General features: G+C 39.1%; 1 protein-coding gene across 1 annotated transcript; it reads right to left on the bottom strand.

Annotated features, from left to right (window-relative positions):
• Positions 1 to 135: 135 nt before the first annotated feature.
• gna13b (guanine nucleotide binding protein (G protein), alpha 13b) lies at positions 136 to 26884 on the bottom strand. Its single transcript, XM_059347921.1, has 5 exons — positions 26367 to 26884; positions 13612 to 13841; positions 7780 to 7830; positions 3131 to 3331; positions 136 to 1297 (listed from the first exon to the last, which is right to left on the bottom strand). The coding sequence occupies exons 1-5, from the start codon at positions 26647 to 26649 to the stop codon at positions 926 to 928; spliced, it is 1137 nt and encodes a 378-aa protein (XP_059203904.1). The 5' UTR covers positions 26650 to 26884; the 3' UTR covers positions 136 to 925.

Raw genomic sequence — 26884 nt, 5'->3', positions numbered from 1 at the left:
TCTGGTTTTAGACCTTTAGATTTACTGTTTGATCTGGTTTTAGACCTTTAGATTTACTGTTTGATCTGGTTTTAGACCTTTAGATTTACTGTTTGATCTGGTTTTAGACCTTTAGATTTACTGTTTGATCTGGTTTTAGACCTTTAGATTTACTGTTTGATCTGGTTTTAGACCTTTAGATTTACTGTTTGATCTGGTTTTAGACCTTTAGATTTACTGTTTGATCTGGTTTTAGACCTTTAGATTTACTGTTTGATCTGGTTTTAGACCTTTAGATTTACTGTTTGATCTGGTTTTTAGACTAAAAACACCTTCTTTTTTTTACAGTGTAAGCTCCAGTGGAGAGCAGATGTAAAACCAGAAACAAAACAAAAGAAGTTGTGAAACACCTGATGGCAACAGTTAAAAACAAACAAGCCCCTCCTCCTCCTCCTCCTCCTCCTCCTCCTCCTCCTCCTCCTCCTCCTCCTCTTCTTCACCTCCCATAGCAACAGTGGTCAGAGCAGCATAGCAACAAGTGTGTGGATGTGAACTACAGCAACACATAGTGAGGAAGAACAATAAGAGACGTCAGGGGCTGAAACGTGTGGACTGGTGTGTGGGGGTCAAAGGTCATCTACAGTGGTCTGATGGCTGTTAGGAGTCAAAGCTCAGTAAGACGGAGAGCGTAGAAAGCAATGGGGGGGGGGGGGGGGGGGGGGGGCAGAGTAGTGGTGGCTTTAATACAGTCAGAGTTCAAAAGGGGGAGGAGCTTATCAGAGTCCAGGAGGTTAACGGGTGGAGGGGCGCTCCCCGTACGGGTATAAAAAGGCACCTTGACAGGGTTAGGGTCAGAGAGAGGGTTGGGGTTAACCTAACCCTCTCTCTCTTCACCTCCACCCATCCCTGCTCCTCCTGCTGCTCCTCCTCCTCCTCCTCAGTCTCCTCACTGCAGCATCAGCTGCTTGAGGTTGTCGTGCAGGATGGTGTCCTTGACGTCGCGGAACACGAGCCGGATGTTCTCGGTGTTGATGGCGGTGGTGAAGTGGTGGTAGAGGGGCTTCTGCTGCTGCTCGCGGCGCTTCTTGCGGAAACATTCGACCAGGAAGCGCTGGACGTCGGCCAGGCTCGACGGCTCGCCGGAGAACTCGGGGAAGTAGTCTTTGATGAAGACCTGCTTCACCTTCTCCTCCAGCAGGTCCGTCTTGTTCAGGAACAGGATGATGGACACGTTGCTGAAGACCCGGTTGTTGACGATGGTCTCGAAGATGTTGAGGGACTCGCTGAGCCGGTTGGTCTGCCGGTCCTCCATCAGCACCTGGACAGGTAGAATGCAGATATTAGTGAAGTGACAACGAAGCTTCATTTTCTTTATTTTAGGAGCCCACTAGACCAGTGATTCCCAACAGGGGGGGCCAAAGATCCACGGGGGTCGTGAAGCCCTCTTGATTTTAAGGGATGTAATAAATCTAATGTGTTAAATATAGATGAGTCAGCATTTAATTCATTAGTGGGACAAAGACAACTAAATAAGTGCTACGTTAAACGTTTATTCATTTATTTAAATAGAAAAATCACTATAGAAAAGTTTATAAATAAAGGCTATATCGCGAGAATAAGGACATGTGTAACATCCCTCCTGCTGTAGACACAGGTAACCTCACCTAGTGGTAACCTCACCTAGAGGTAACCTCGCCTAAAGGTAACCTCACCTAGAGGTAACCTCACCTAGCGGTAACCTCATCTAGCGGTAACCTCGCCTAGCGGTAACCTCGCCTAGCGGTAACCTCGCCTAGCGGTAACCTCACCTAGCGGTAACCTCGCCTAGCGGTAACCTCACCTAGCGGTAACCTCACCTAGCGGTTACCTCACCTAGTGGTAACCTCACCTAGTGGTAACCTCGCCTAGCGGTAACCTCACCTAGCGGTAACCTCGTCTAGAGGTAACCTCGCCTAGCGGTAACCTCGCCTAGCGGTAACCTCGCCTAGCGGTAACCTCGCCTAGCGGTAACCTCACCTAGCGGTAACCTCCTGTTATTGGAGACTCGTTCTGACTCTTCTTAACGAGCCGCTGGCCACCGGTTAAGAAGAGTAAGAACGAGTCGAACCGGCTCAGTCCTCCTGCAGCAGTCTCTCCCCGCTGCAGAGCCGGAGGGGATGTTAACCCCTTAGCGTCCAGTCCCGAGGCCGGATTAAGGGGTTGAGGGTTGTGACAGGAGACAGTTCACTTGCAGTTCTAGACATATTTAGGGTGTTATTCCTCTCTCCTGCAGCGTCCATTACAAGAACATGCACATGGCCAATTATGCAAATTAGGCGAAGACGTCATTTAGCAACTTCTAGCTACTTTTTGGAGCCAATAGCTACTTTCCTTACTGAGGAGTTGGCAACACTGCTCATGGCCACGGACACAGCAGCACCACTGCTGGAAAAGGTTCTAGGGCAGGGAAGGGCAACTGGAGGCCCGGGGGCCACATACGGCCCTCACCCTCACTTGGAGTGGCCCTCAGTACAACTACATGCATTTGAGCATGAAATCTTAAAAGTGCAGTGTAGAAATGCACAAAATTACTTCTTGCAATTAATGTTGGTCTGCTGTTCTTACACTGAAAAAAAAAAGAAATCACAGTTTTTTATTTGCTTCAAACCTTTTGTATTCCTATTTCTACTGTTAAACATGCATTAGAGCATGAAATATGTTAAGTTACTGCACTGTAAACATATTTAAATGTCAGTTTGATCATATCTGGTTAGTGATGCTCCTATATGTGGCCCTGTGGTAGTGGACATGAGAAACTGAGGCCCCCTGCAGCATTTAAGCTGCCCATCCCTGATCTAGGGGAAACACTGAACACAGTATCACTAATCTCATGGTGGAAAACAACAACAACTACTTTGGACTGATCCAAAACAATAAAATTACAAATAACAGCTTCACATAATAAGCTATTTCACATTTTCTACAGTTAAACACAGGTTGTGATCAGCACAAATACCCGTTCTACTACATTTTTCACAGTTCAATTACCAGTTTGTATTTTCTGTCAGTTTAGTTTTTGAAGGAGTTGAAGTGATGGTGACTGTTCTCTAGACCTGATGTTCTATCATCTTCAGGTGGCCTCTCCACACTGTGAGGCTTCCAGCCGACTCACCTGGTCGTATTCGGAGGAGGAGACTAGGAAGAGGATGGACGTGACCGAGTCAAAGCATTCGAACCAGCGCCGCCGTTCAGACCGCTGACCGCCAACGTCCACCATCTTGAAGGGAACGTTCTTGATCTCAAAGTTGTACTCGTGGATGCCCTTAGTGGGCTTTCTGGCCAGGAGGATGTCCTGTTGGCTGGGGAGGTAGTCCTGCAAGAAGTTAGCACAGGGTTACTAGTTTTAACAGATCTTGAAAAAAACGCCATGCTTTCAGATTGTTGGTACACTGGAAGGTAGGGCTGCACAATTAATCACATTTTAATCCTGATCACGATTTTAGCCGCCACGATTAAATTAACCTGATTGTCGGTGATATTTCCATTTTAAAATGCGTCTCTCCTGCAGATCTAATCAACACTTTCTACACCAGTAGTCCTCCAACCACCAGGGGGCGGGGCCGTGTTTCTCCCCTGAAAACAGCCTGGTTGCTGATTGGATAGAACGCTAAGCAGGATGTGACGTAGTACTGGACGCCACAACAACACGCAACATTTGTAAAAGCCGGCAAAGCAGTGTTGCAACTTAGCCACTTTGTTGCTATATTTAGCAACTTTCAGACCCCCTTAGAGACTATTTTTCAAAAAAGCGACAATCCAGACACTTTTTCTGATGTTATTGGAGACTTTTGGAGACTCGTTCTTACTCTTCTTAACGAGCCGCAGGGGCCGGAGGCTCGTTAAGAAGAGCCTCTGGCCCCTGCGGCTCGCTAAGAAGAGTAAGAACGAGTCGAAGCGGCACAGTCCTCCTGCAGCAGTCTCTCCCAGCTGCAGAGCCAGAGGGGATGTTAACCCCTTAGCGTCCAGTCTGCAAATTGCTAACAGTTAGCTCTGTAGCAGTACAGTGTGTATGTGCTAACAGGCTAACAGTTAGCTCTGTAGCAGTACAGTGTGTATGTGCTAACAGGCTAACAGTTAGCTCTGTAGCAGTACAGTGTGTATGTGCTAACAGGCTAACAGTTAGCTCTGTAGCAGTACAGTGTGTATGTGCTAACAGGCTAACAGTTAGCTCTGCAGCAGTACAGTATGTATGCTAACAGGCTAACAGTTAGCTCTGTAGCAGTACAGTATGTATGCTAACAGGCTAACAGTTAGCTCTGTAGCAGTACAGTGTGTATATTCTAACAGGCTAACAGTTAGCTCTGTAGCAGTACAGTGTGTATGTGCTGCTGCTGCAGGAGACACTAAAAACTGTTCCTGTTGTTTGTTTAAAAGTAGTGCAATAAAAATATAGATGTTTTTCCTACCATGATGAATAATCGTGATTACAATATTGATCAAAATAATCGTGATTATCATTTTGGCCATAATCGTGCAGCCCTGGTGTAAGGTCTTTAATTTTCATAAGCTGTAAAATAAATAAATAATATAATTTTCTTGGTACATATCTTCAATAGAAACCCATCAAGGGTATTACCTATGAAATAACATCCAACCTCACATACACAGGAAATAATAAGTCACAGAAAGATCTTTGTGTTGCAGATTAAAACAGTGAACACTTCTTATGACATCCCTGTTTAACACTGCATCTACATTCCACACATACCAGAGAGAATAAACAGAGAGAGAGAGACAGAGAGAGAGAGAGAGAGAGAGAGAGAGAGAGAGAGAGAGAGTATTAAATGACTCTAGCATTAGGCTGCAGTATAACTAAATGTGATAAAGGGGTCTGAATACTGTCTGGATGTTCTGCAGACTGAGTTAGACACTCAGGCTTGTACATACTTGTTGTACTGAAAGAATATGGACTAAATGGCCATGCACGCTACAGATAAACCCTGTAAAAACATTACAGCCTGCAATCTAAGCAACACTTTAATGTCATGGAAAACAGGTCAGGTCTCCCCCACTTCTCAAAATCCTAAGTATCCTGTTTTAACATGGTTATCACATGAGTATGCATTAATACTGTCTATACTTACAAAGCTTATGGGTCAATGATGTGATCTAAACCAGTAGTTCTCAACCTTTTTGAGTCGCGACCCCCCAATTTAACATGCATGTTGTCCACGACCCCCGCTCACTGAACACAATCTCACAGATCACCCAAAAAATAAAACAAAATGACCAAAAAAAAGAGACAAAATAACCAAAAAAAGAGACAAAATGACCAATAAAGGCACAAATTGACCACAAAAGAAAGAAAAAAAGACACAAAATGACCCAAAAGAGATAAAAAATGACCAAAAAAAAAGACATAAAATGACCAAAAAGACACAAAATGACCAAAAAAGACACACAAAATGACCAAAAAAGGCACAAATTGACCACAAAATTAAAAAAAACACAACATGACCAAAAACAGACACAAAATGACCAAAAAAGACACACAAAACGACCAAAAAAGGCACAAATTGACCACAAAATAATAAAAAAGAGACAAAATGACCACAAAAGAATAAAAAAAGACACAAAATGACCCAAAAGAGATAAAAAATGACCAAAAAAAGACATAAAATGACCAAAAAGACACAAAATGACCAAAAAAGACACACAAAATGACCAAAAAAGGCACAAATTGACCACAAAATAATAAAAAAGACACAAAATGACCAAAAAAAGACACAAAATGACCAAAGAGACTAAAACACATGAACACATGAACACTTTAACACAGTGGAGACAGAGCTGACTTCCAAAATGATTTGGCGACCCCCAGAAATCATCTCACGACCCCAATTGGGGTCCCGACCCCAAGGTTGAGAACAGCTGCACTAGACAAGTGTCAGTTAGTATAACCAGTCATTTTTTTTCATAAAAATCTGATTATATACAGGAAAATGGTCTAAAATGAGAAAAAAAAAAAATACAATCCATGTTATCATTGCGGTTTAACATTATGGTATATACATTTTTTTTTTTTTTTTACATAATTTGTCAAAACTTAACAAAAATGGTTGTTTTAAGAATATACTCTGCTCAATATTGACGAAATGTGTAAATGTAGAAATACTCAGAAATATGTTTTTTTTTTTTTTAAATGAAGTATTTATATGTATAAGTCCACTTAAATACACTGTAGGTGGATAAAGTATTTTATATTCATCATTCTTTTGTGGTTACACAGATACTAGTCCCTTTATATTCCACTGTAATAAACCCGTAGTAACCACCACAGTTGGTTTAAAAAAAGGAAAGTTGAAAGCTCATCATTCTAGTTATTACATCTCCATCCATTGACTTCTATCATCCTGGACATTTTGTATTTTTTATTTTATTTTATGTCAAATGTCATGAAAGGCTGTGACAGAAAGCACTTTCAGCTGTAGTAGGGCTGGGCGATATGGACCTAAAGTTATATCCTGATATATATTCAGGCTGAATATCGATATATATCTTGATATTTTTATCTCCAAGTGAGAGCAAATGTTCAGTCACAGTCAAATCTGACATGTCACAAGTAGTTTTAATGAAACCGTTTATTTAAGTGAACACTTAAAACCAAATACTGTTTGTTTGTTTGTTAAAATCAAAGCCCCATAAAGTGCACATTTAAATAAAAAATATCTTAAATAAAAATAGCCTATGACATAAAATAAGCCAATCTTTTTTCTGAAATAAATATATTTATATGAGAAAAGAATAACGAACATTACAAAAGAACTAAATATGACAAACCCTAGTAGGGCAGCACTTATATATGGAGAAAGAAAACATTTTTAACTATATCGATATTTGTGATACGGTCTAATTCCATATTACACTTAAAAATATATCGATATAATTTATATATATATATATATATATATCGCCCAGCCCTAAGCTGTATATTAACATATAGATGACAATTTTAACACTGCTACATCCACACTAATACTTACCGTTACTTCATTTTAAGACAGTTTTTTAAACAAAAACAATCTCAAGTGGACACAATTTATTAGATTAATCAATTATCAATTATCAGATATAATCTCCGCCCACATTAATGTTCAAACACTTTTTCAGTGGTCAAATTCAAGCACTTTTCAAGGACTTTCCAGGTCCATTTTCAAGCTTTTCCGGTTGTAAGTTTCATGTTTTAGATGAGCTCTTACATGCTAAAAGGGCTTTTTTCCCTCAACCACACTGACAGCGATGTTTTTTTTGTACACTTTTACCAACCAAAAGTACAGTTTACTAATCTCAATATTCAATTTAGTATTTTTTTCATTAAACATGTGATTATCTGTAGTCAGATTGAAGAGAAATACAGGAAGAATTTCAAGCATTTTCAAGCACTTTATCCAAAATCCTTTTCAAACCTTGACGACACAACATTAAAATTGAAGCATTTTCAAGGATTTCAAGCCCCCGTACCAACCTGGAACACATCACATGACCATTTAGTGTAAACATTAGGCAGATTGTCTCACAATGAGGTTGTAAATATAGAAAATGCTGCGGAGGAAGAACATCATTAGTGAAAGGTGGAGCAGAACAGGTTGAAGTGTTACTGAAATGAACAAATGAATATGGTGTTGAAACAGTAGAGGCAGTAAAAGCACCAAGTCAAACATGATGCTAGTCTCTCTGAATCACTTGCTTCTCTTTTCATTACATGGCTACGTGCTCTCACTCCAATCTGGACATCTGTAATTACTGAAGCTATACACTTACCGACTGGCCAAGCTTCTCCAAATGGTCCAGGAAATACTTGACTGACTCGCCCTGAGGGGAGGGAGAGAGAGAGAGAGAGAGAGGGAGAGAGAGAGAATGTAAAAAATATAAACTAATTAGAGAAACATATTGTGACACACAGCTGTTGGTTTTGTTTTTATTTTATTCTTTCTTCTTTTTTTGCTGGGACAGTTAGATTGTATAAATTATATGTTGATTGTAAATATTGCTTTCTTTTATTGTTATTAGTTTTTCTTTCCTTTTAAATATAATGATTTATTGTAAATATTGCTTTCCTTATGGTTATCTTTTTTTCTGATGCTTGCTTTGGCAATATATACATTGTTACGTCATGCCAATAAAGCCGATTGAATAGAATTAAAGCCAATTGAGAGAGAGAGAGAGACTTTTAGTGACTGCTGCTAGTGTTGTCACGATATTAAATGTTCAACTCTATACTGATACTCAGGAAAATATTCAATACCATTTTTGACACCACCAGGATAAAAACAAAGACCCGAAAATTGAACAGAGATATTTTTAACAACAAGAAAAATGCAACATGTAAAAATGAACACAACCACAGGTTAAATATTTATGATAAAAACAGTTGTGCAAAAATAAACTGCAACGATGATAACAAGCTTCAGGTCTGAGGTAGTGCAACAAATAAATAAATACAATAAACAACAACAATTAGAACAATATTTTGAGGTTGTTGCTGTGCACAATATTAGGCAAGCTTGATAAAAGAAAAGAGGGAGGTTTTGATACTTTGAAAATGAGTATCGTATCCGGATACAACGCTTTAGTACCTGCTACCTCAGAATTTTGTCCTTTAATGCCATATTTTACCTGGACATAACTCACTAACTCACTTCCGTATTGACTCGGAGTGAGTTGCATGCATAGCCTCTTTCATGCCGGGACATTTACGGCTCTGTAACATCTCGCCTGCACTATGACCCTCTCTTTATTTAAGAGGAAACTTAAAACGTTTGTCTTTGACAGGCGGCAACCTCCTGGTCTGAGCGGGAGGCAAACCAGGAAGTGCCTTAAGCTGCATTCTACCAAAGATTCCAGCAGGGGGCGCTGACGGTGGCTGCAGAAGCATTTAGGTCCATTCATTTCAATGCAAAATGAGAAAACTTGTCACTTGATTTATTTCCTCAGAAATGTTTTTTACAAAAAGACAAAATTATTTTAAAAAAAGACACAAAATGACCAAATAAAGACACAAAATTACTAAAAAAAAGACACAAAATTATTTTAAAAAGACAAAAATTACTAAAAAAAGACAGAATTTCCAAAAAAGACACAAAATTATTTTTAAAAAAAAGACAAAATTATTTTTAAAAAAGACAAAATTATTTAAAGACACAAAATTACTAAAAAAAAAAAAGACACAAAATGACCACAAAAAAAAGACACAGAATTACCAAAAAATACACTTTTTTTTTTTAGAAAGACAAAATTATTTACAAAGACACAAAATTATTTAAAAAAGACACAAAATTATTTAAAAAGGACACAAAATTACCAAAAACTTGTCACTTGATTTATTCCCTCAGAAATGTTTTTCAGGACAACACTATGGTCTCAATCACTAGTAAACAATCTTCTTCAAGACAATCTGATGTCAATAGTTCTAATAATGGCCCCATTTAGAAGAAAATAGAAGATAAAGAATCGTATGATTTGGGGCGGGGCTACCTTTGATTGACAGGTCACTAACAAGGCGAGCCGTCACCAGGAGAGAAGCAGAACAATGCGTATCCACGGCAACGAGTCAATAAAGTTATATATAACGTTATATAGATATAAAAAAGGAGGTTTAGTGGTTTGGTCTCATAACTTTGATCCTTTGACTGTATTTTGACTTAATGACGTATTATCTGAAGGTTTTGTTCATTAAATGTCTTGTTCAGCGTTTGTTGGACTAACAGACACTCCAAGGAGTCGCTGCTCAGTTTACTGAGGTCATAACAACATTTAAACTAGCACCAGCTAATGCTAACAGCTAATGCTAACAGCTAATGCTAACATGAGTCAGTCAGGTTGAGGTGTAGAGAGGCTGGAGTCAGAGATCAGATCCTCCTCCTCCTCCTCCTCCTCCTCCTCCTCCTCCTCCTCCTCCTCCTCTGATCCACACTTATAGATGCACTACACATTTTTGGGTGATTTTGTGTCTTTTTTTGGCGATTTTGTGTCATTTTTGGTGATTTTGTGTCTTCTTTTGGTCATTTTGTATCTTTCTTTGGTCATTTTTTGGCCTTTTTGTCATTTTTGGGTGATTTTGTGTCTTTTTGTCATTTTTTTGGTCATTTTGTACCATTTTTTGGTCATTTTGTGTCTATGGTCTGCTCCCCGTATCAGAAACAAGATGGAGACTAAGAGAGGAACGATGAACTGATGCTTCCAACGGGACACAAACCAACCAGACGTCACTACAAACATTATTCATATAGAGTCTATGGTCTTTGATAAAGCCTGTAGTGTAGACTGTAGGGCTGGCTGAAGAAACACTCCTTCCTCTCTCTCTTTCATCTTTACACAGTGATGTCCCAATAATTCAGGTTCCTACTGGCTCGTATCTTAGTCACACTGTTTCTGTGCTTTCTCCTTTGACTTCGTCCTGCTGTGGATGTGGTCCGGCCCCAGGTGGGAATGCTCCTCTCCTGGTCCACTCTACACCAGCTGCTTTGCTACTGGCCAATGGTGGAGCAGACTCCTGCTCGCCTCCCAGACCTCCTCCATCAACACCTCCATAGGAGAGGTCTAGGCTCTGACTTCTGCTGCAGCCGCTATGAACCATTGTTGGGTTGGTGCCATTACTGCTGTCATTGTTCCTCTCTCTGGCCTTCCTTTCTCCCCCATCCCACACTTTATCTACTGTATTCTACCATGTTGATCTGTTCTATACATCGTCTTTCATTGCAAGTTTTCCCCTGTTTAAGGTTTTTTTTCCTTGTCTGCTGAGAGGGTCAGAGGACAGAGGGTGGGCCCTGTACAGTCTGTAAGGCTCTTGGAGGCAACTCTGTGATTTGTTATTCTGGGCTATATAAATGTAATTTAATTTAATTTAATGAACTGTCTATTCTTGTTTCAGTCACTGTACCCAGCTGAAATGACACAGGGCCTAACAGAAGCTGAGCCAGTTAATACAATCAGCCGGTTGGGCCAGTCCTTTGAAAAAGTAAAATAAAATCAGAGTTTCACCGCGGGCCGTTTGAGGCAAATAATAGTTAATTGCTCTTAGAAAGGTTGTACTTGCATAAATATGCTATTATATCATCATCATAACTATGACAGATTGATTTGATTTGAACTATGTTTCTGCTTGCTGTTGACAAAAGCATGTTGGTGGCATTAAAGGCATTCCTTCTACAGACAATAAAACAACTTGTTTTAATGAAAGGGAAAGGAAGCTGTAAGAAACAGGATAATGGGAGGTGAACGTACAGGCATCACAGAATGATATGAACAGGAAAACGATCAATGCAGTGAGCTGACTGCTCTTTGAATGTCAGTGCTCCAGTGGGAAGCTAACTTCCCTGCAGGACGATTAAAGACCATTATCCTGTGAGCAAGACACAGTGGGACCACAACATGAACTTGTGGACAGCAGTGGGTGAAGGAGGGATGGAGGAAGGAAGGGTGTGGGGAGGCAGCCCAGAAAGAAGCAGATTCATTAGCTTGTGTGTGTCTGTGTGTGTGTTGAGCAGCTGCAGCTCTGCTCTATGAGCCTTTATCTGTTGCTGTCAATGCTCGTCTGTATACTCAGCCCCCTCAACCTGCTCACAAACAACCACTGGACATGCAAACAGAGGTCAAAGCAAGCATCATGGAGATCAAGCAGGGATTGAAGGGTTTAAACTTTATTGATGGATCAGAGTGACAAAATAACAGAACCAAAACCTGGAATCTAATTTGAATAGAAGAGGACTTTTGTCTGGACTTTTCTAGTCCCTGTAGAAGAGCAGGGTCTTTTTTCTCCCCTGAAAACAGCCTGGTTGCTGATTGGATAGAACACTAAGCAGGATGTGACGTAGTACTGGACGCCACAACAACACGCGCATTTGTAAAAGCTGGTGAAGCAGTGTTGACAAATTAGCAACTTTGTTGCTATTTTTAGTGACTTTTCAGACCCACTTAGTGACTATTTTTCCAGAAAGCGACTGGAGACAAATCCTTTTTTTTGGAGACTCGTTCTTACTCTTCTTAACGAGCCGCGGGGGCCGGAGGCTCGTTAAGAAGAGTAAGAACGAGTCGAAGCGGCACAGTCCTCCTGTCTCTAACAGGCTAACAGTTAGCTCTGTAGCAGTACAGTGTGTATGTGCTAACAGGCTAACAGTTAGCTCTGTAGCAGTGCAGTGTGTATGTGCTAACAGGCTAACAGTTAGCTCTGTAGCAGTACAGTGTGTATGTGCTAACAGGCTAACAGTTAGCTCTGTAGCAGTACAGTGTGTATGTGCTAACAGGCTAACAGTTAGCTCTGTAGCAGTACAGTGTGTATGTGCTGACAGGCTAACAGTTAGCTCTGTAGCAGTACAGTGTGTATGTGCTAACAGGCTAACAGTTAGCTCTGTAGCAGTACAGTGTGTATGTGCTAACAGGCTAACAGTTAGCTCTGTAGCAGTACAGTGTGTATGTGCTGCTGCTGCAGGAGGTGTTCACTTAGCGATCTCTGTTTGTTTACATCAAGCACCAGACACTCTGTGCACAGTTAGTGATGCTGTTAATTCACGATCACTATGTTTATGATCAGTGGAGACACTGTGCATAATTAGCCATGCTGGTTTGTTTATGATCAGTGGAGACACTGTGCATAATTAGCCATGCTGGTTTGTTTATGACCAGCTGCTGACGTTGTCCACAGTTAGTGACAGCAGCCACAGTTGTGTCTCCGTGTTTAATCCGTTGCGTATGTGATCACGGTCGAAACTGTCGACAAGCGATTACGCCATGATCTAAAACCAAACATCACCTCCGGAGTCTCTAAATCCCTCTGGAGCCTTTTTGTAACGGGGACACGCTGAGTGAGCGACATTAGAGGGGGCGTGGCCTGAGACTTTAGAGGGGGCGTGGCCTGAGACATTAGAAGGGGGCGTGGCCTGAGACATTAGAAGGGGGCGTGGCCTGAGACTTTCCCGGTGGACACTATTCCCCCTAGTGCAGGGGTTGGCAACCTTTATGGGCAAAAGAGCCACTGTTGGCAGAAAAAAAGGGAAAAAATGTCGGAATGGAGCCGCAAACCTTATTTCAGCCTTACAATGATGATAAAACAGCTGACTGAGTCTAAATTAGCCTGCCAGCTTTACTAATAGGTCATAATGAGCATTAATCAATATGATTTTGTCAGAAAGCAGTGAGAACCAAAGTGCAAATGAGAGGCTGGACACTTGACAAATATCTCTGGAATCAAAAGCTAGCCTCGCTGGGGAAACATAAAACTAGACTTGAAGTAGGCAAAATGTAGAGGTTAAGGTGTCGTTTGATGTACATTTAAGTTGACCAAAAAGTTTTAAAAAAACAATGTTTTAATGCCATATATAGGCTGCACATTTTTACAATCGAAGAATATAAATTGATTTGGGTCTACACCAATGTTAAATAAAAATTAAAACGTAAACAACTAACCATTTCATTTGGTAGAAATGTTTGGTCACAGCCACATGGAGCCAACCTGAACCAAGTTCTACAACTATTTGACCCACCTCGGCAACTTAAGTGCAATGCAATATAACAAAAAGGCAATCAGGGCATTTGATCCCAAGAAATACAGCAAGCAAGCTCCTTGCAGAGAAGGTATTTGGCAACACTTTGACTCACCAGCTGGAACTCGCGGCGGCGGTCGTAGGCGTTCTGGATGCCCTGGTCGGCCCACAGGGCCCGGATGGACGGCAGATAGTGCTGAAATACTTTAGTCTCCACCATGCCGTGACCATGGGCCATCATGGTCCGGGTGTCAAAGGCCATCATGGTGTCTCCATGCCGCTGGTTGGACAGGTTGCCCCAAGGAATGTGTAGCTTCTCTCGAGCGTCCACCAACACTCGAATACCTGCAGGAGGAGGAGGGAAGCACGTCAGATTTGTATTCTGGCCAATTTTACCCATTAGGTCAGGGATGGGACACTTAACCCTTAATAAGGATATTACATACTGCCAGAATGTGTAAAAAACAACAACATACGGACCCGGGGGAGGGGGGTAGCCTAATATTTTGAGAAAAAAAGTTTACGAGATTAAAGTGGCAAATCTACGAGAAAAAAAGTTGCAGATTTATGAGATTTAAAGTGGTGAATCTGCGAGAAAAAATATTTTTTTTGCCCCCACTTTTTTCTTGTAAATCTGCAACTTTTTTGCGCAGATTTGCCACTTTAAATCTCTTAAATGTTAAACCATGTACAGTCTGTGAAGCCCTTTGAGGCAAATCTGTGATTTGTGATTTTGGGCTATATAAATAAAATTGATTTGATTAAATCTGTGCAATTGTTACTTGTAGATTTGCCACTTTGATCTAGTAAATTTGCAAAGTCACTGAAGAATAACTGTTTGTACGGCTGTTTCTTGCAGATTTTTTTCTAAATTTTTCATTTTTACATTGGAGGTCAAGGTGAATAAAGTTAATATTATTAAATTATTAAATTATTATCATACCGATTGGTCAGATGTCATGGTCCATGCCTACAATCCATGTGGTTCTACGACCAAACAGAGAGATAAGGGGAACCCATTTAGATATCCACTGAAGTTACCAAATATAGTTCTTCGCCCGATAAAGGGCTAAATGCTGCAGGGGGCCACATATAGAACCGTGCACTAAGGCTATAATTGTTTTGGATTTTTCATTAGTTTTAATGAATTTTCGTTTTCAAATTCAGTTAGTTTTAAGAGTGAGTTTGCTAGTTTTAGTTTAGTCTTTATTAGTTTTAGTTGTTTTGTATTGGGCTGTGTGTTGGTGTGAGATTCAAAGAGGTCATAATAAATGTTTCCTTTATTTCCTTTGGTTTATCATCTCAGCCCCAATAAGGTTATTAACTCGTACAGTTCAGGTGTTTATTGGTTGTTGTGTCCCAGTCTCAGTAAACAGATTATTCACCATGTGTTCCTGCAGGTTCACTAACCAGCAGCTGTTTAGTCGGAGCTAAATAAATTAATTTCATATCAACCAGAAAGGATTATGCAGAGTTTCCCCTATATGTATTCTGTGGCGCCGCAAAAAAATGTGATTTGTGATGTGATGGGTGAATTGAAGACTTTTGCACACAGTGAAAGAACAACATGCAAAGTTTACTGCAAGACCACTTCATATTAGCATAATAACTAAATGGTTTGTGGTATGGGGAAGATTCCAATGTTTGGTGAAAGCTGAGAAGTTTCTCTTTCCAGCCAACATGGAGTCATTACGGTAATTTAACCCTCGCTGCTCCTGAAGCCCACAAACAGGAACACACACACACTCAGCAGTGGAGAACAGAAACTTTGGATTATGTCTGAAAAAAGTTGACAAAGACGAAAACAAAGGACATTTTCACTATAATTTTAGTTAGTTTTTGTAACCACACAACACAGTTTCAGCTAATTTTAAAAACTCTAGTTTTTATTTTTATTTCAGTTAACTAAAATGTTTTTTCAATTCTATTTGTTCGTTCGTTATTTTGTTAGTTTTCGTTAACTATAATAACTTTGCCGTGCACTTCACCAGATATGATGAAACTGCAGTTTTAAATGTGTTTACAGTGCAGCAACCTAACAGATTTCATGCTCAGATGCATGTAGTTGTCCTGAGGGCAATGAAGCATAGGTTAATGAAACATTTATAATCAACTAAAGAACTGTACAGCTAATTTTGCATCTTCAGCACTGGATTTTCTTGCACAGTCATTGTCCCTGGTGGTGTAGAGAAACTGACATTGTAAAGGAAAGCAGAAGTAGCAGGAGTATTCAGCACCACACCCAATCACAGTGAGTCACAATAGAAACATGGGAAAACCTTAAAAAGATGCAGAAATGCTCATATCACACAAATGGTAATATGGTCAATTGAGTGCACTCTTTTTTTTTGGGTAATTTTGTGTCTTTTTTGGTAATTTTGTGGTCAATTTGTGTCTTTTTTGGTAATTTTATGTCTTTTTTTTTTGGTAATTTTGTGTCTTTTTTGGTCATTTTGTGGTCAATTTGTGTCTTTTTTGGTCATATTGTGTCTTTTTTGGTCATTTTGTTTCATTTTTTGGGTCATTTTGTGTCTTTTTTGGTCATTTTGTGTCTTTTTTGGTCATTTTGTGTCTTTTTTTGGTCATTTTGTTTCTTTTTTTGGGTCATTTTGTGTCTTTTTAGGTCATTTTGTGTCTTTTTTTGTTATTTTGTGTCTTTTTTTTGGTAATTTTGTGTCTTTTTTGGTCATTTTGTGTCTTTTTTTTTGTTATTTTGTGTCTTTTCTGGTAATTTTGTGTCTTTTTTGCTCATTTTGTGGTCAATTTGTGTTTTTTTTTGGTCATTTTGTTTCTTTTTTTGGGTGATCTGAACTGTGTGGGTTGTCAAAAGTATCGATACTCAAAAAAAGTATCGATACTAAAACGTATCCGGATACGATACTCATTCTCAAAAGTATCGATCCCCCCTGTACTATACCTTATTTATACAGTCTATGTACTATACACAGTGTCAGTATACAGAAGCATAGAGTTCATAAGTTTATATTAATGTTGCTGGCTGAAAAGTGTTATTTTCCCAGAATGAAGCAGAGAAAAGTCGACCTGCAACCAAACAGCAACACACACAGCCGGAAATATTGTTCTAATTGTTGTTGTTTATTGTATTTATTTATGTTTTGCACTACCTCAGACCTGAAGCTTGTTACCATAGTTGCAGTTTCTTTTTGCCCAACTGTTTTTTATTATAAATATTTAACCTGTGGTTCTGTTAATGTTTACATGTTGCATTTTTCTTGTTCATAAAAATATTTTTGTTAAATTTTGGGGTCTTTGTTTTATCCTGGTGGTATGGAGTATCGGATATTTTCCTGAGTATCGGTATCCAGTTGAACATTTTAGTATCTTGGCAACACTAGTGCACTTATATAGCGATTTTATCCCAAAAAGCTTTACACGACAGACTACCTTTACTAACTAAAGAGCCACTGTTGGCCAAAGAAAAAGGAGAAAATCACGGAATGGAATGGAGCCGCAAACCTTATATTGAGCCTAAAAGGAAAATGAATCAGCGTAATAAGTCTAAATTAGCCTACCAACATTATTAATAGTCATAATGAGCATTTATTAATATGTTTTTGAAAACTAGTCTATCTCGGGGAACTCAAAACTAAACTCAAAGTTGGAAAAACTTAAAGGTTAAAGCGCCGGGCCGGAGACTTTCGTTAGCTATGAAACACATTTTAGTTGACTTAAATGTCAAAACTTTTTTAATATGCTGTAAAAAAAAAAGGCTATACAATTTTACAATTGAGGAATACAAATAGTTTTTGGCCTGAAGAGCCACATGAGGCTCTGGAGCCACAGGTTGACCACCCCTGCACTAATCCAGCTTTAATTTGAAATGATGAACTGCTATGTGTCCAAACTGAAACCCCTCAACATTAGGAAAGGCCTGGGCCTATCTGTCTGGTAGAACATGGAGTCTTCAACCCTACTGCTCTTCATCGCCACGTACACCGTTTGTTGTTAGAATATATACAACTTTTCACTATTAATGGTCTCACTAACCAGACGAAGACTCTTCCCTATCTATTGTCTATTGCAGCTGTTCTCAACCTTGGGGTCGGGACCCCAATTGGGGTCGTGAGATGATTTCTGGGGGTCGCCAAATCATTTTGGAAGTCAGCTCTGTCTCCACTGTGTTAAAGTGTTCATGTGTTTTAGTCTTTTTGGTCACTTAATGTCTTTTTTGGTCATTTAGTGTCTTTTTTGGTCATTTTGTGTCTTTTTTTTTGGTCATTTTGTGTCTTTTTTGGTCATTTTGTGTCTTTTTTTGGTCATTTTGTGTCTTTTTTGTGTCTTTTTTGGTCATTTTGTGTCTTTTTTGGTAATTTTGTTTCCTTTTTTTGTCATTTTGTGTCTTTTTTTGTCATTTTGTGTCTTTTTTGGTCATTTTGTTTCCTTTTTTTTTGTCATTTTGTGTCTTTTTTTGTCATTTTGTGTCTTTTTTTTGTCATTTTGTGTCTTTTTTGGTCATTTTGTCTTTTTTGGTCATTTTTGTGTCTTTTTTGCTCATTTTGTGTCTTTTTTGCTCATTTTGTGTCTTTTTTGGTCATTTTGTGTCTTTTTTTGTCATTTTGTGTCTTTTTTGGTCATTTTGTGTCTTTTTTTGTTATTTTGTGTCTTTTTTTGGTCACTTTGTGTCTTTTTTTGGTCATTTTGTGTCTTTTTTTGGGTCATTTTGTGTCTTTTTTGGTCATTTTGTTTCCTTTTTTTGTCATTTTGTGTCTATTTTTGTCATTTTGTGTCTTTTTTTGTCATTTTGTGTCGTTTTTGGTCATTTTTGTGTCTTTTTTGCTCATTTTGTGTCTTTTTTGCTCATTTTGTGGGCAATTTGTGTCTTTTTTGGTAATTTTGTTTCCTTTTTTTGCTCATTTTGTGGACTGGAGGACAGGAAATAAACATAATCGATTATGGCATGCCCCGCATTGCGAAGCATTGCCGAATCGATTATTGTTGACACCACTACAAAACAGACAAGACATGCTTTCACATGATTTGGGTTATTGTCCCCTATTACAGCCTGTATAGGACCCCATCTGTCATGCTGGCCTCAATTTCTTTCCATCTCGCTGAGTCAGAGGGATTGTATACATTTAGCAATATTTTTATTTGTGCAGCTTGGTAATAGCTCTTCAGGCATGGAAGTTGAATTTGTTTTTAGGTAGCTGCTATGTTCTGTACCTGCCACATGGATCTAGAGATTATTTTATCCCATTCCCTAAATTCGTTATCTGTTACCTCCACTGGTGCACTTTGGAATACACTGTAAACACATTTAATTTTACTTAATATATTTGATAAAATGTATTAAATATAAATGCGTCCTTTATTTTGAGGCAGTTGTTTAAGTAACTTTAATATAAAAATGTTTGAGATAGAGTCTGCTTATTCTGATCACATTAAATATAATCTTTATGTGTCTGTAATTCTAAATCAGGAGAATTTTGAATGAATCCAACAAAATAGAATTAGTCCGTTTCTAATTGACAGGCACTTCCTGTTAAGTTATTAACTCAACTTGTAACGTAGTTAGATTTAATTAATAATATTGTGTGCAATCTGTTGCCTCAATGTTATTGAGTAGCTATTGTTTTTGTTTTTTTACAGTGTATGTACAGTAGCCTCGGCAGTACATTCATTTTTATCACCAGCATAATACTTAAATAAGGAATCAGATTCCATCTGCAAATATCAGATTTAATTCTATTGAGCATTGTTCATAGTTGATGGGTTTTAATTGTCCTAAATCTTGGGGCAGATTAACTCCCAAGTACTTTATTGATTTTGATTCCCAATAGAACTTGTACTTGTCTCTATAATCGCTTGACCTGGTCGATAGTTGAAAGTAATAACCTGAGGTTTTTTTGTACATTTATTTTGTAGCCTGACAGAAAACCATAGTCCGTAAGGGTTGTCATAAGTAAATGAATAAATAAATATATAAATACATCATCAGCGAATAAAGCTATTTTTTGTATCCCTCCCCCATGTGTATACCTACTAGATTTTCATTTTGCTTCATCCAATAGCTCAGGGGGCTTCACATGATTTGGTGAGAGTTTTGTAAAAGCGGGTGAAGCAGTGTTGCCAACTTAGAGACTTTGTTGCTATATTTAGAGACTTTGTTGCTATATTTAGAGACTTTTCAGACCCCCTTAGAGACTATTTTTCAATAAAGCGACTGGAGACAAATCCAGAGACTTTTTCTGGTGTTATTGGAGACTTTTGGAGACTCGTTCTGACTCTTCTTCAGACACTAAAAACTGTTCCTGTTGTTTGTTTAAAAGTAGTGCAACAAAAATACAGATGTTTTCCCCAACATGATGAATAATCGTGATTACAATATGGATCAAAATAATGGTGATCATCATTTTGGCCATAATGGTGCAGCATTAGTGCAGAGCCTTCACATCTTGGATGCAGCCTGTTCAAACGCCATCTGGCAGCTGCTAAAGGAAACAGTTTGACACCTAACAGAAACTAAAAGTTACTTCCTGCATGATGACCTTTAAACACACAATCCCTGTGCAATAACCCAGTAACACCACTCAACTACTCTACCAGGGAACTGTACACGGAACAGCTTCAATCAATCATCCCATCATTGTTCCAGCATCCCGGTAGTTCTCAACCTTTTTGAGTCGCGACCCCCAATTTAACATGCATGTTGTCCGTGACCCCCACTCACTGAACACAATCTCACAAGCACAGTTCAGATCACCCAAAAAAGAAACAAAATGACCAAAAAAAGACACAAATTGACCACAAAATGATCAAAAAAAGACACAAAATGACCAAAAAAGTAAACAAAATGACCAAAAAATACACAAATTGACCACAAAATGATCCAAAAAAGACACAAAATGACCAAAAAAGTAAACAAAATGACCAAAAAATACACAAATTGACCACAAAATGATCCAAAAAGCCACAAAATGACCCAAAAAAAGCCACAAAATGACCCATAAAACACACAAAATGACCAAAAAAGGAAACAAAATGACCAAAAAATACACAAATTGACCACAAAATGATCAAAAAAAGACACAAAATGACCAAAAATGACCAAAAAAAGTGAACAAAATGACCAAAAAATACACAAATTGACCACAAACTGATCCAAAAAGCCACAAAATGGCCCATAAAAGACACAAAATGACCAAAAAAGGGAACAAAATGACCAGAAAAGACACAAATTGACCACAAAATGATCAAAAAAGACACTAAATGACCAAAAAAGACACAAAATGACCCATATAAGACACAAAATTACCAAAAAAGGAAACAAAATTACCAAAAAAGACACAAATTGACCACAAAATGATCAAAAAAAGACACAAAATGACAAAAAAAAAAAGAAATTGAGTGACCAAAAAGACTAAAACACATGAACACTTTAACACAGTGGAGACAGAGCTGACTTCCAAAATGATTTGGCGACCCCCAGAAATCATCTCGCGACCCCAATTGGGGTCCCGACCCCAAGGTTGAGAATAGCTGCTCTACACTATGCATCATTGCACAACTGTGTTATTGTTTACAAATGTTAGTTGTTTTGTATACATTACTGGATATAGGCACTATTTTCCATCTATATCTTCATATAGTAGTCAAATGTTGGAATCACCTCCAGAAATACTCAGAAAAATTAGATCCACACTAAACCTTCATCTGTTTTCTGTGTCTGCTGCGTCCTCTTCTTACCGTATAAGTGCAATAATATTATAGTGCAATATATTTATATTCATATTATCTAATAACTGCCTCTACATGCTACCACTCATCCTCATTCACCTCCTTTACATACAGAGCTATTTATTCTATATCCACTATTTTTTTGCTATTCAATTATTCATTCTTGTTGTGATATTTTATACCTTTTATACCTCTATACCTTATTGTCCTAAAGTGTTTTGTGTTGTTGTTCTTAATTTGTTTAAGGTGGCTGTGGCTCAGTTGGTAGAGCGGGTTGCCCAGTGATCGGAGGGTTGGTGGTTCGATCCCTGACCATGGCAGTCTACATGTTGAAGTATCCTTGGGCAAGAAACTGAACCCTAACATTGCTCCCGATGTTGGGTCCATCGGTGTTTGAATGAATTCCTGCTGGTGGCAGGTGGCAGCGTTTAGGGTAGCCTCTGCCACCAGGATGAATGTGTGGGTGAACGGCTGAATGAGTCAGTCTGGAGTGTAAAGAGCTTTGAGTGGTTGCAAAGCGACTAGAAAAGTGATATATAAGTGCAGGAACATTTACCATTTATGCACTCTGGGAGTTGCGCTCTAATTTAGTTGTGCTATGTACAATGACAATATAGGGCGTTTCTATTCTATGTTTTTGAATTTGAATCCAAATGGCTATAATTTAATGGTTTGATTCAGCAAACTGTCTTTTTAATTTAGAATTTCCTGTTGTGTTTGATGTGTTTCCAGTCGTATGTTACTCTAGGGTTGTCACCATACTGAAATGTTCACCTCGATACCGATACTCAGGAAAATATTCGATACTCGATACCATTTTCGGTACCACAAGGATAAAAACAAAGACCCCAAAGTTAAACAGAAAAATGCAACATGTAAAAATGAACAGAACCACAGGTTAAATATTTATAATAAAAAACAGTTGTGCAAAAAGAAACTGCAACTATGATAACAAGCTTCAGATACTCGATACTTTTGAAAATGAGTATGGTATCCGGATACAAGGTTTGAGTATCGATACCACTCTGCTGGTGGGACTCACCTCAGCAGCACCGCTTCCTTGCGGTGTATGGCTAAAGTTCATGGGTGGAATTTGCACTTGCTTAGCATGCTATTAAGTGGTGCAACAGGGCTCCCTCTCAATACACTAATGCCTATCATGTTTGGCAGGTAGGCACTACATAAGATCACATTATATCATTATAGTTAAATGTTATACAGGTGCATCTCAATAAATCAGAATATGATGCAAAAGTCGATTTCCAGTAGTTCAAGTCAACCAAGTATTGAGTCATATAGAGGAAACATTTACATATTAAACAGACTTTTTAAAATTGTTTTTTTTGTAATATTATTTTTTTTGAGCCACTGAATTTTAGCTCTTCATTAAATGTAAGCCATACATATTATAATTAGAAGAAATTAATTAAATTAAGACAGAGACGTTTCAGTCTGTGTGTAATGGATCTATATAATGTCTTATTTCCAGTTTTAGAATTGAATTACTGACATAAATACACTTTTCCATGATATTCTAATGTATTGAGATGCACCTGTATATGGACTGTGAATATGGAGCTCTTTTATAGTCTTTGTGATCACTTAAAGACCTTAAACACTACAGACAGTGCTCATTAACACTTTCTCACACACATTCAAACTGGTGGCAGAGGCTTCCCTACATGGTGCCACCTGCCACCATTGGGAATCCATTCATGCACCCATGAACGCATCATCAGGAGCCATTTGGGGTTCGGTATCTTGCCCAAGGATACTTTACCATGTAGGCTGCCATGGTCACTGCTCTACCAACTTGTTGTTCTACTGTATGTTGTGTGCTACAGAAATCCCCAGAATAAATTAAAAAAAACAGCAGACTGTAGTGTTGATGTAGACTGGAAAGTTGTAGTTAGGCCACAAGTTTAGTGAAGTGATTCTGTAAGTTTTAGAGGGCAGCTTAAATTACTGAATAACCTACCCACCTGTACTGGAAATGGACCCAACATGTCCTACTTTTCATAACCTCAATCCAAATAGAGGGGGGGTTTAACTTTTAAGAGAAACCAGACTTCATTTTCATTTTCAAAGTGGCCACATTTCAGCACTGTGCAGCCAACTACTGTTACACACTGTGACATAACGTGAAAAGGATTACTTGGATGATGATGTACCAGACTGATTGAGGGTGCTGTTCAATTTGTCCATGTGTCATCTTTCAGAAAAGCTTCAGTCATGTTGTGGTTCAGCTAGAGATGACCATTGACCAATTTGACCATTTTAGTGCCATGATTTGGCCATAAACGACACTGGTATGTTTTGGTGAATAGAACAGGACCAAGAATGGACCCTTGGGGAACTCCACATGCTGTTGCTGTTTGTTCTGATTTGTTATTATCAGTTTACAACATTTCAGCACTGTACAGCCGACTACTTTTACACACAGTGACATAACGTGAAAAGGATTACTTGTAGGATGATGCATGGACCTTAAATTACTGTAAATTGCGAACCAGACTGATTGAGGGTTCTGTTCCATTTGTCCATGTGTTGTGGTTCAGTTAGAGATGACCAGTAACGGTCTTGATTCTGGGGCAAGTTTATGATAAACAGGCAAATTTTTTTACATTAATTTAGTGCCATGATTTCTCCATAAACAACACTGGTATGTTTTGGTGATAACGGCAGTCATGTTGAATAGAACAGGACCCAGAATAGACCCTTGGGGAACCCCACATGTCGTTGCGGTTTGTTCCGATTTGTTAATTAACACTTTATAGATACATAGTACCTGTTATGGTTGCTCTGGTGTTATATTCTGAAGGGTCTTTTTGAGCATTTTTATCCATTCTACATGTGAATAAAACTGCATGATTCAGCAGTTTCAGCAACTGTGTGTAACAAATGCCAACCCAACAATTGGGACATATTCAAACATGTTCAGGTGCAGCTAGAGATGACCAATAATGGTCTTTCATATTATTCTAGTGCCACAAACAACGCTTGTTTGTTTTGGTGATAATCATCGAGGAAAACACCAACGCTAGGACCAGGGCCGGATTAACCATATGGGCAACTGGGCAAAAACAGGGGCCCCTGACCTCTAAAGGGCCCCGGGCAGTGTGGGCACAAGCTAAATATCTGGTTTGTATCGATACTCAAAAAACAATCGATACTAAAACGTTGTATCCAGATACGATACTCATTTTCAAAAGTATCAATAACCCCCGTGCACAGCATACAACCTCTAAATATTGTTCTAATTGTTATTGTTTATTGTATTTATTTATTTTTTTCACTACCTCAGACCTGAAGCTTGTTTTTTAATAGTTGCAGTTTCTTTTTGCACAACTGTTTTTTATTATAAATATTTAACCTGTGGTTCTGTTCATTTTTACATGTTGCATTTTTCTTGTTCATAAAAAATTTTCTGTTAAATTTTGGGGTCTTTGTTTTTATCCTGGTGGTATCAAAAATGGCATCGAGTATCGAATATTTTCCTGAGTATCAGTATCGAGTTGAACATTTATTTTTTTTTGACAACCCTATTATACGTTAAACTGTCCGTTAGAGCCGTTGCTCAAAAATGAATTTTCAGGAGACGGTGATTTCTGTTTAAAATGAGCTGAGGACCAAAATATTACTTGATTCTAGATCTTTGTTTGTGTCTTGTCTTCCTCTGTGATGCATCTATCAGTTCAATACATTAGTGCTGCTGGGAACAGGAGTTGGTAAATACATATTGGATGCTTTGAAAGTGGTTCCTTACTCATTTTTTAGTGAAAATTGAGGACACTTCCTTCCCGATCTCTTTCTATCTTTTTGTACGGTGTCCTTGAGTGCCAAGAAAGGCGCCTTCCAAATAAAATGTATTATTATTATTATTATTATTATTATCTCTGTAGTGGGTGAATTCTGCCAGATTATACTGATGCTGATGTGTTTTGTTTGGACATTGTGGTGCGTTTGTAGTTCTATGAGCGTTTGAACATCTGTACATGAAAATGCTCTTGATGACAGTTAGTTGAGAAGACAAAATGACTAAAAAAGACACAAAATGACTAAAAAACAAGGGACAAAATGACCGAAAAAGATACAAATTGACCCCCCCCCCCCCCCCCCCCCCCCCCCCAAAAAAAAAATGGACAAAAAAAACACAAAATGACCAAAAAAAAGACGAAAAACACAACATGACTATAAAAAAAGACAGCAAATGAGAAGACAAAATGACTAAAAAAGACACAAAATTACGGATTCCTTCCGGATCTCTTTCTATCTTTTTGTACGGTGTCCTTGTGTGCCAAGAAAGGTGCCTTCCAAATAAAATGTATTATTATTATTATTATTATCATCTCTGTAGTGGGTGAATTCTGCCAGATTATACTGATGCTGATGTGTTTTGTTTGGACATCGTGGTGCGTTTGTAGTTCTATGAGCGTTTGAACATCTGTACATGAAAATGCTCTTGATGACAGTTAGTTATTGATGTGTTGAGTATATTAACTGTATAGTAATGTCATTTATTCTATATTTTGCCAGATGATGGTGATCCTGGGGTCCTGATGATGGGGCCCTTTAATATTGTTGCCCAGGGAACAGCAGAGTGTTAATCTGGCCCTGGCTAGGACAATGTAGAAGAAGAAGAAGAAGATTACTTTATTAATCCCACAATGGGGAAATTCAACCTCTGCATTTAACCCATCCTTTTTTTTTTACACACAGGTGAACACACCATGCAAGGAGCAGTGGGCCCGGGGAGCTGTGCAGGGGGGTTAGGTGCCTTGCTCAAGGGCACTTCAGTCCTAGACCTGGGGAGATGGGGAATCGAACCAGCGACTCTCCAGTTACAAGCCCGATTCCTAACCTCTAGGCCACGGACTGCCCCATTGTTTGTGACTTATAAAATGAGGGAAATGTGTCTGTTAGAAGCAGTACAGACACAGCAACAATGGTCCTGGGAGCCCCTCGGCCCTACCTTGGACACCAACACAAAAACATGGGCGTTTCTTGGTCTCCGAGCCAACCTGAAGGGTCCCTGAACGGCTCAGCGGCTAAACGTGGCCACCAACTTCCCATTCTGTGCCCTCTGCTCCCGCCACTAAAACACCACTTTAAAGGGCCACAACAACATATATTTAACATATGGAGTATAGAGGAGACTCCAGGCAGCCTTACCTTTTATAACATTACTAAAAATGGTCGCTCTGAACTCTTCTTTGGCCTTCTGATCGAAGTCCTGTCCGTGGATAATGCGCATCTGCTTGAGGAAAGTGGACTTTCCGCTCTCCCCCGCGCCCAGTAGCAGGATCTTCACCAGCCGCTTGACGTATGTTTTGTCCCTGTTGATGGACTTGTCTATCTCCTTGGACTTCCTCAGCTGCTCGGCCTCGCTGCTGGTCAGCAGACAGGTCGGGAAACACACAGATAACACGGAGCGGGACGGCAGGAAATCCGCCATCTTCGAAACAACTTCATCGGTTCAGACAGACAGCGAGGAGCTGAGCTCAGCGCGGTGCGTTCAGGGGCCGTGGGGAATCACAGCGTACCCGCTCTGCTGCGTTCAGGCGGCGTAGGACAACACCATGTATCCCCGCTTCTGCTGCGTTCAGGTGGCGTAAGAATTCACAGGGTCAGTCCCTGCTGCTGCGTTCACGGGCCGTAGGACATCCACCAGAACAACAAAAAGAAAACAC

This window comes from Centropristis striata, chromosome 13, assembly GCF_030273125.1.
Source record: "Centropristis striata isolate RG_2023a ecotype Rhode Island chromosome 13, C.striata_1.0, whole genome shotgun sequence".
Lineage (NCBI taxonomy): Eukaryota > Metazoa > Chordata > Actinopteri > Perciformes > Serranidae > Centropristis > Centropristis striata.
This window is presented reverse-complemented; position numbering and strand designations above follow the sequence as displayed.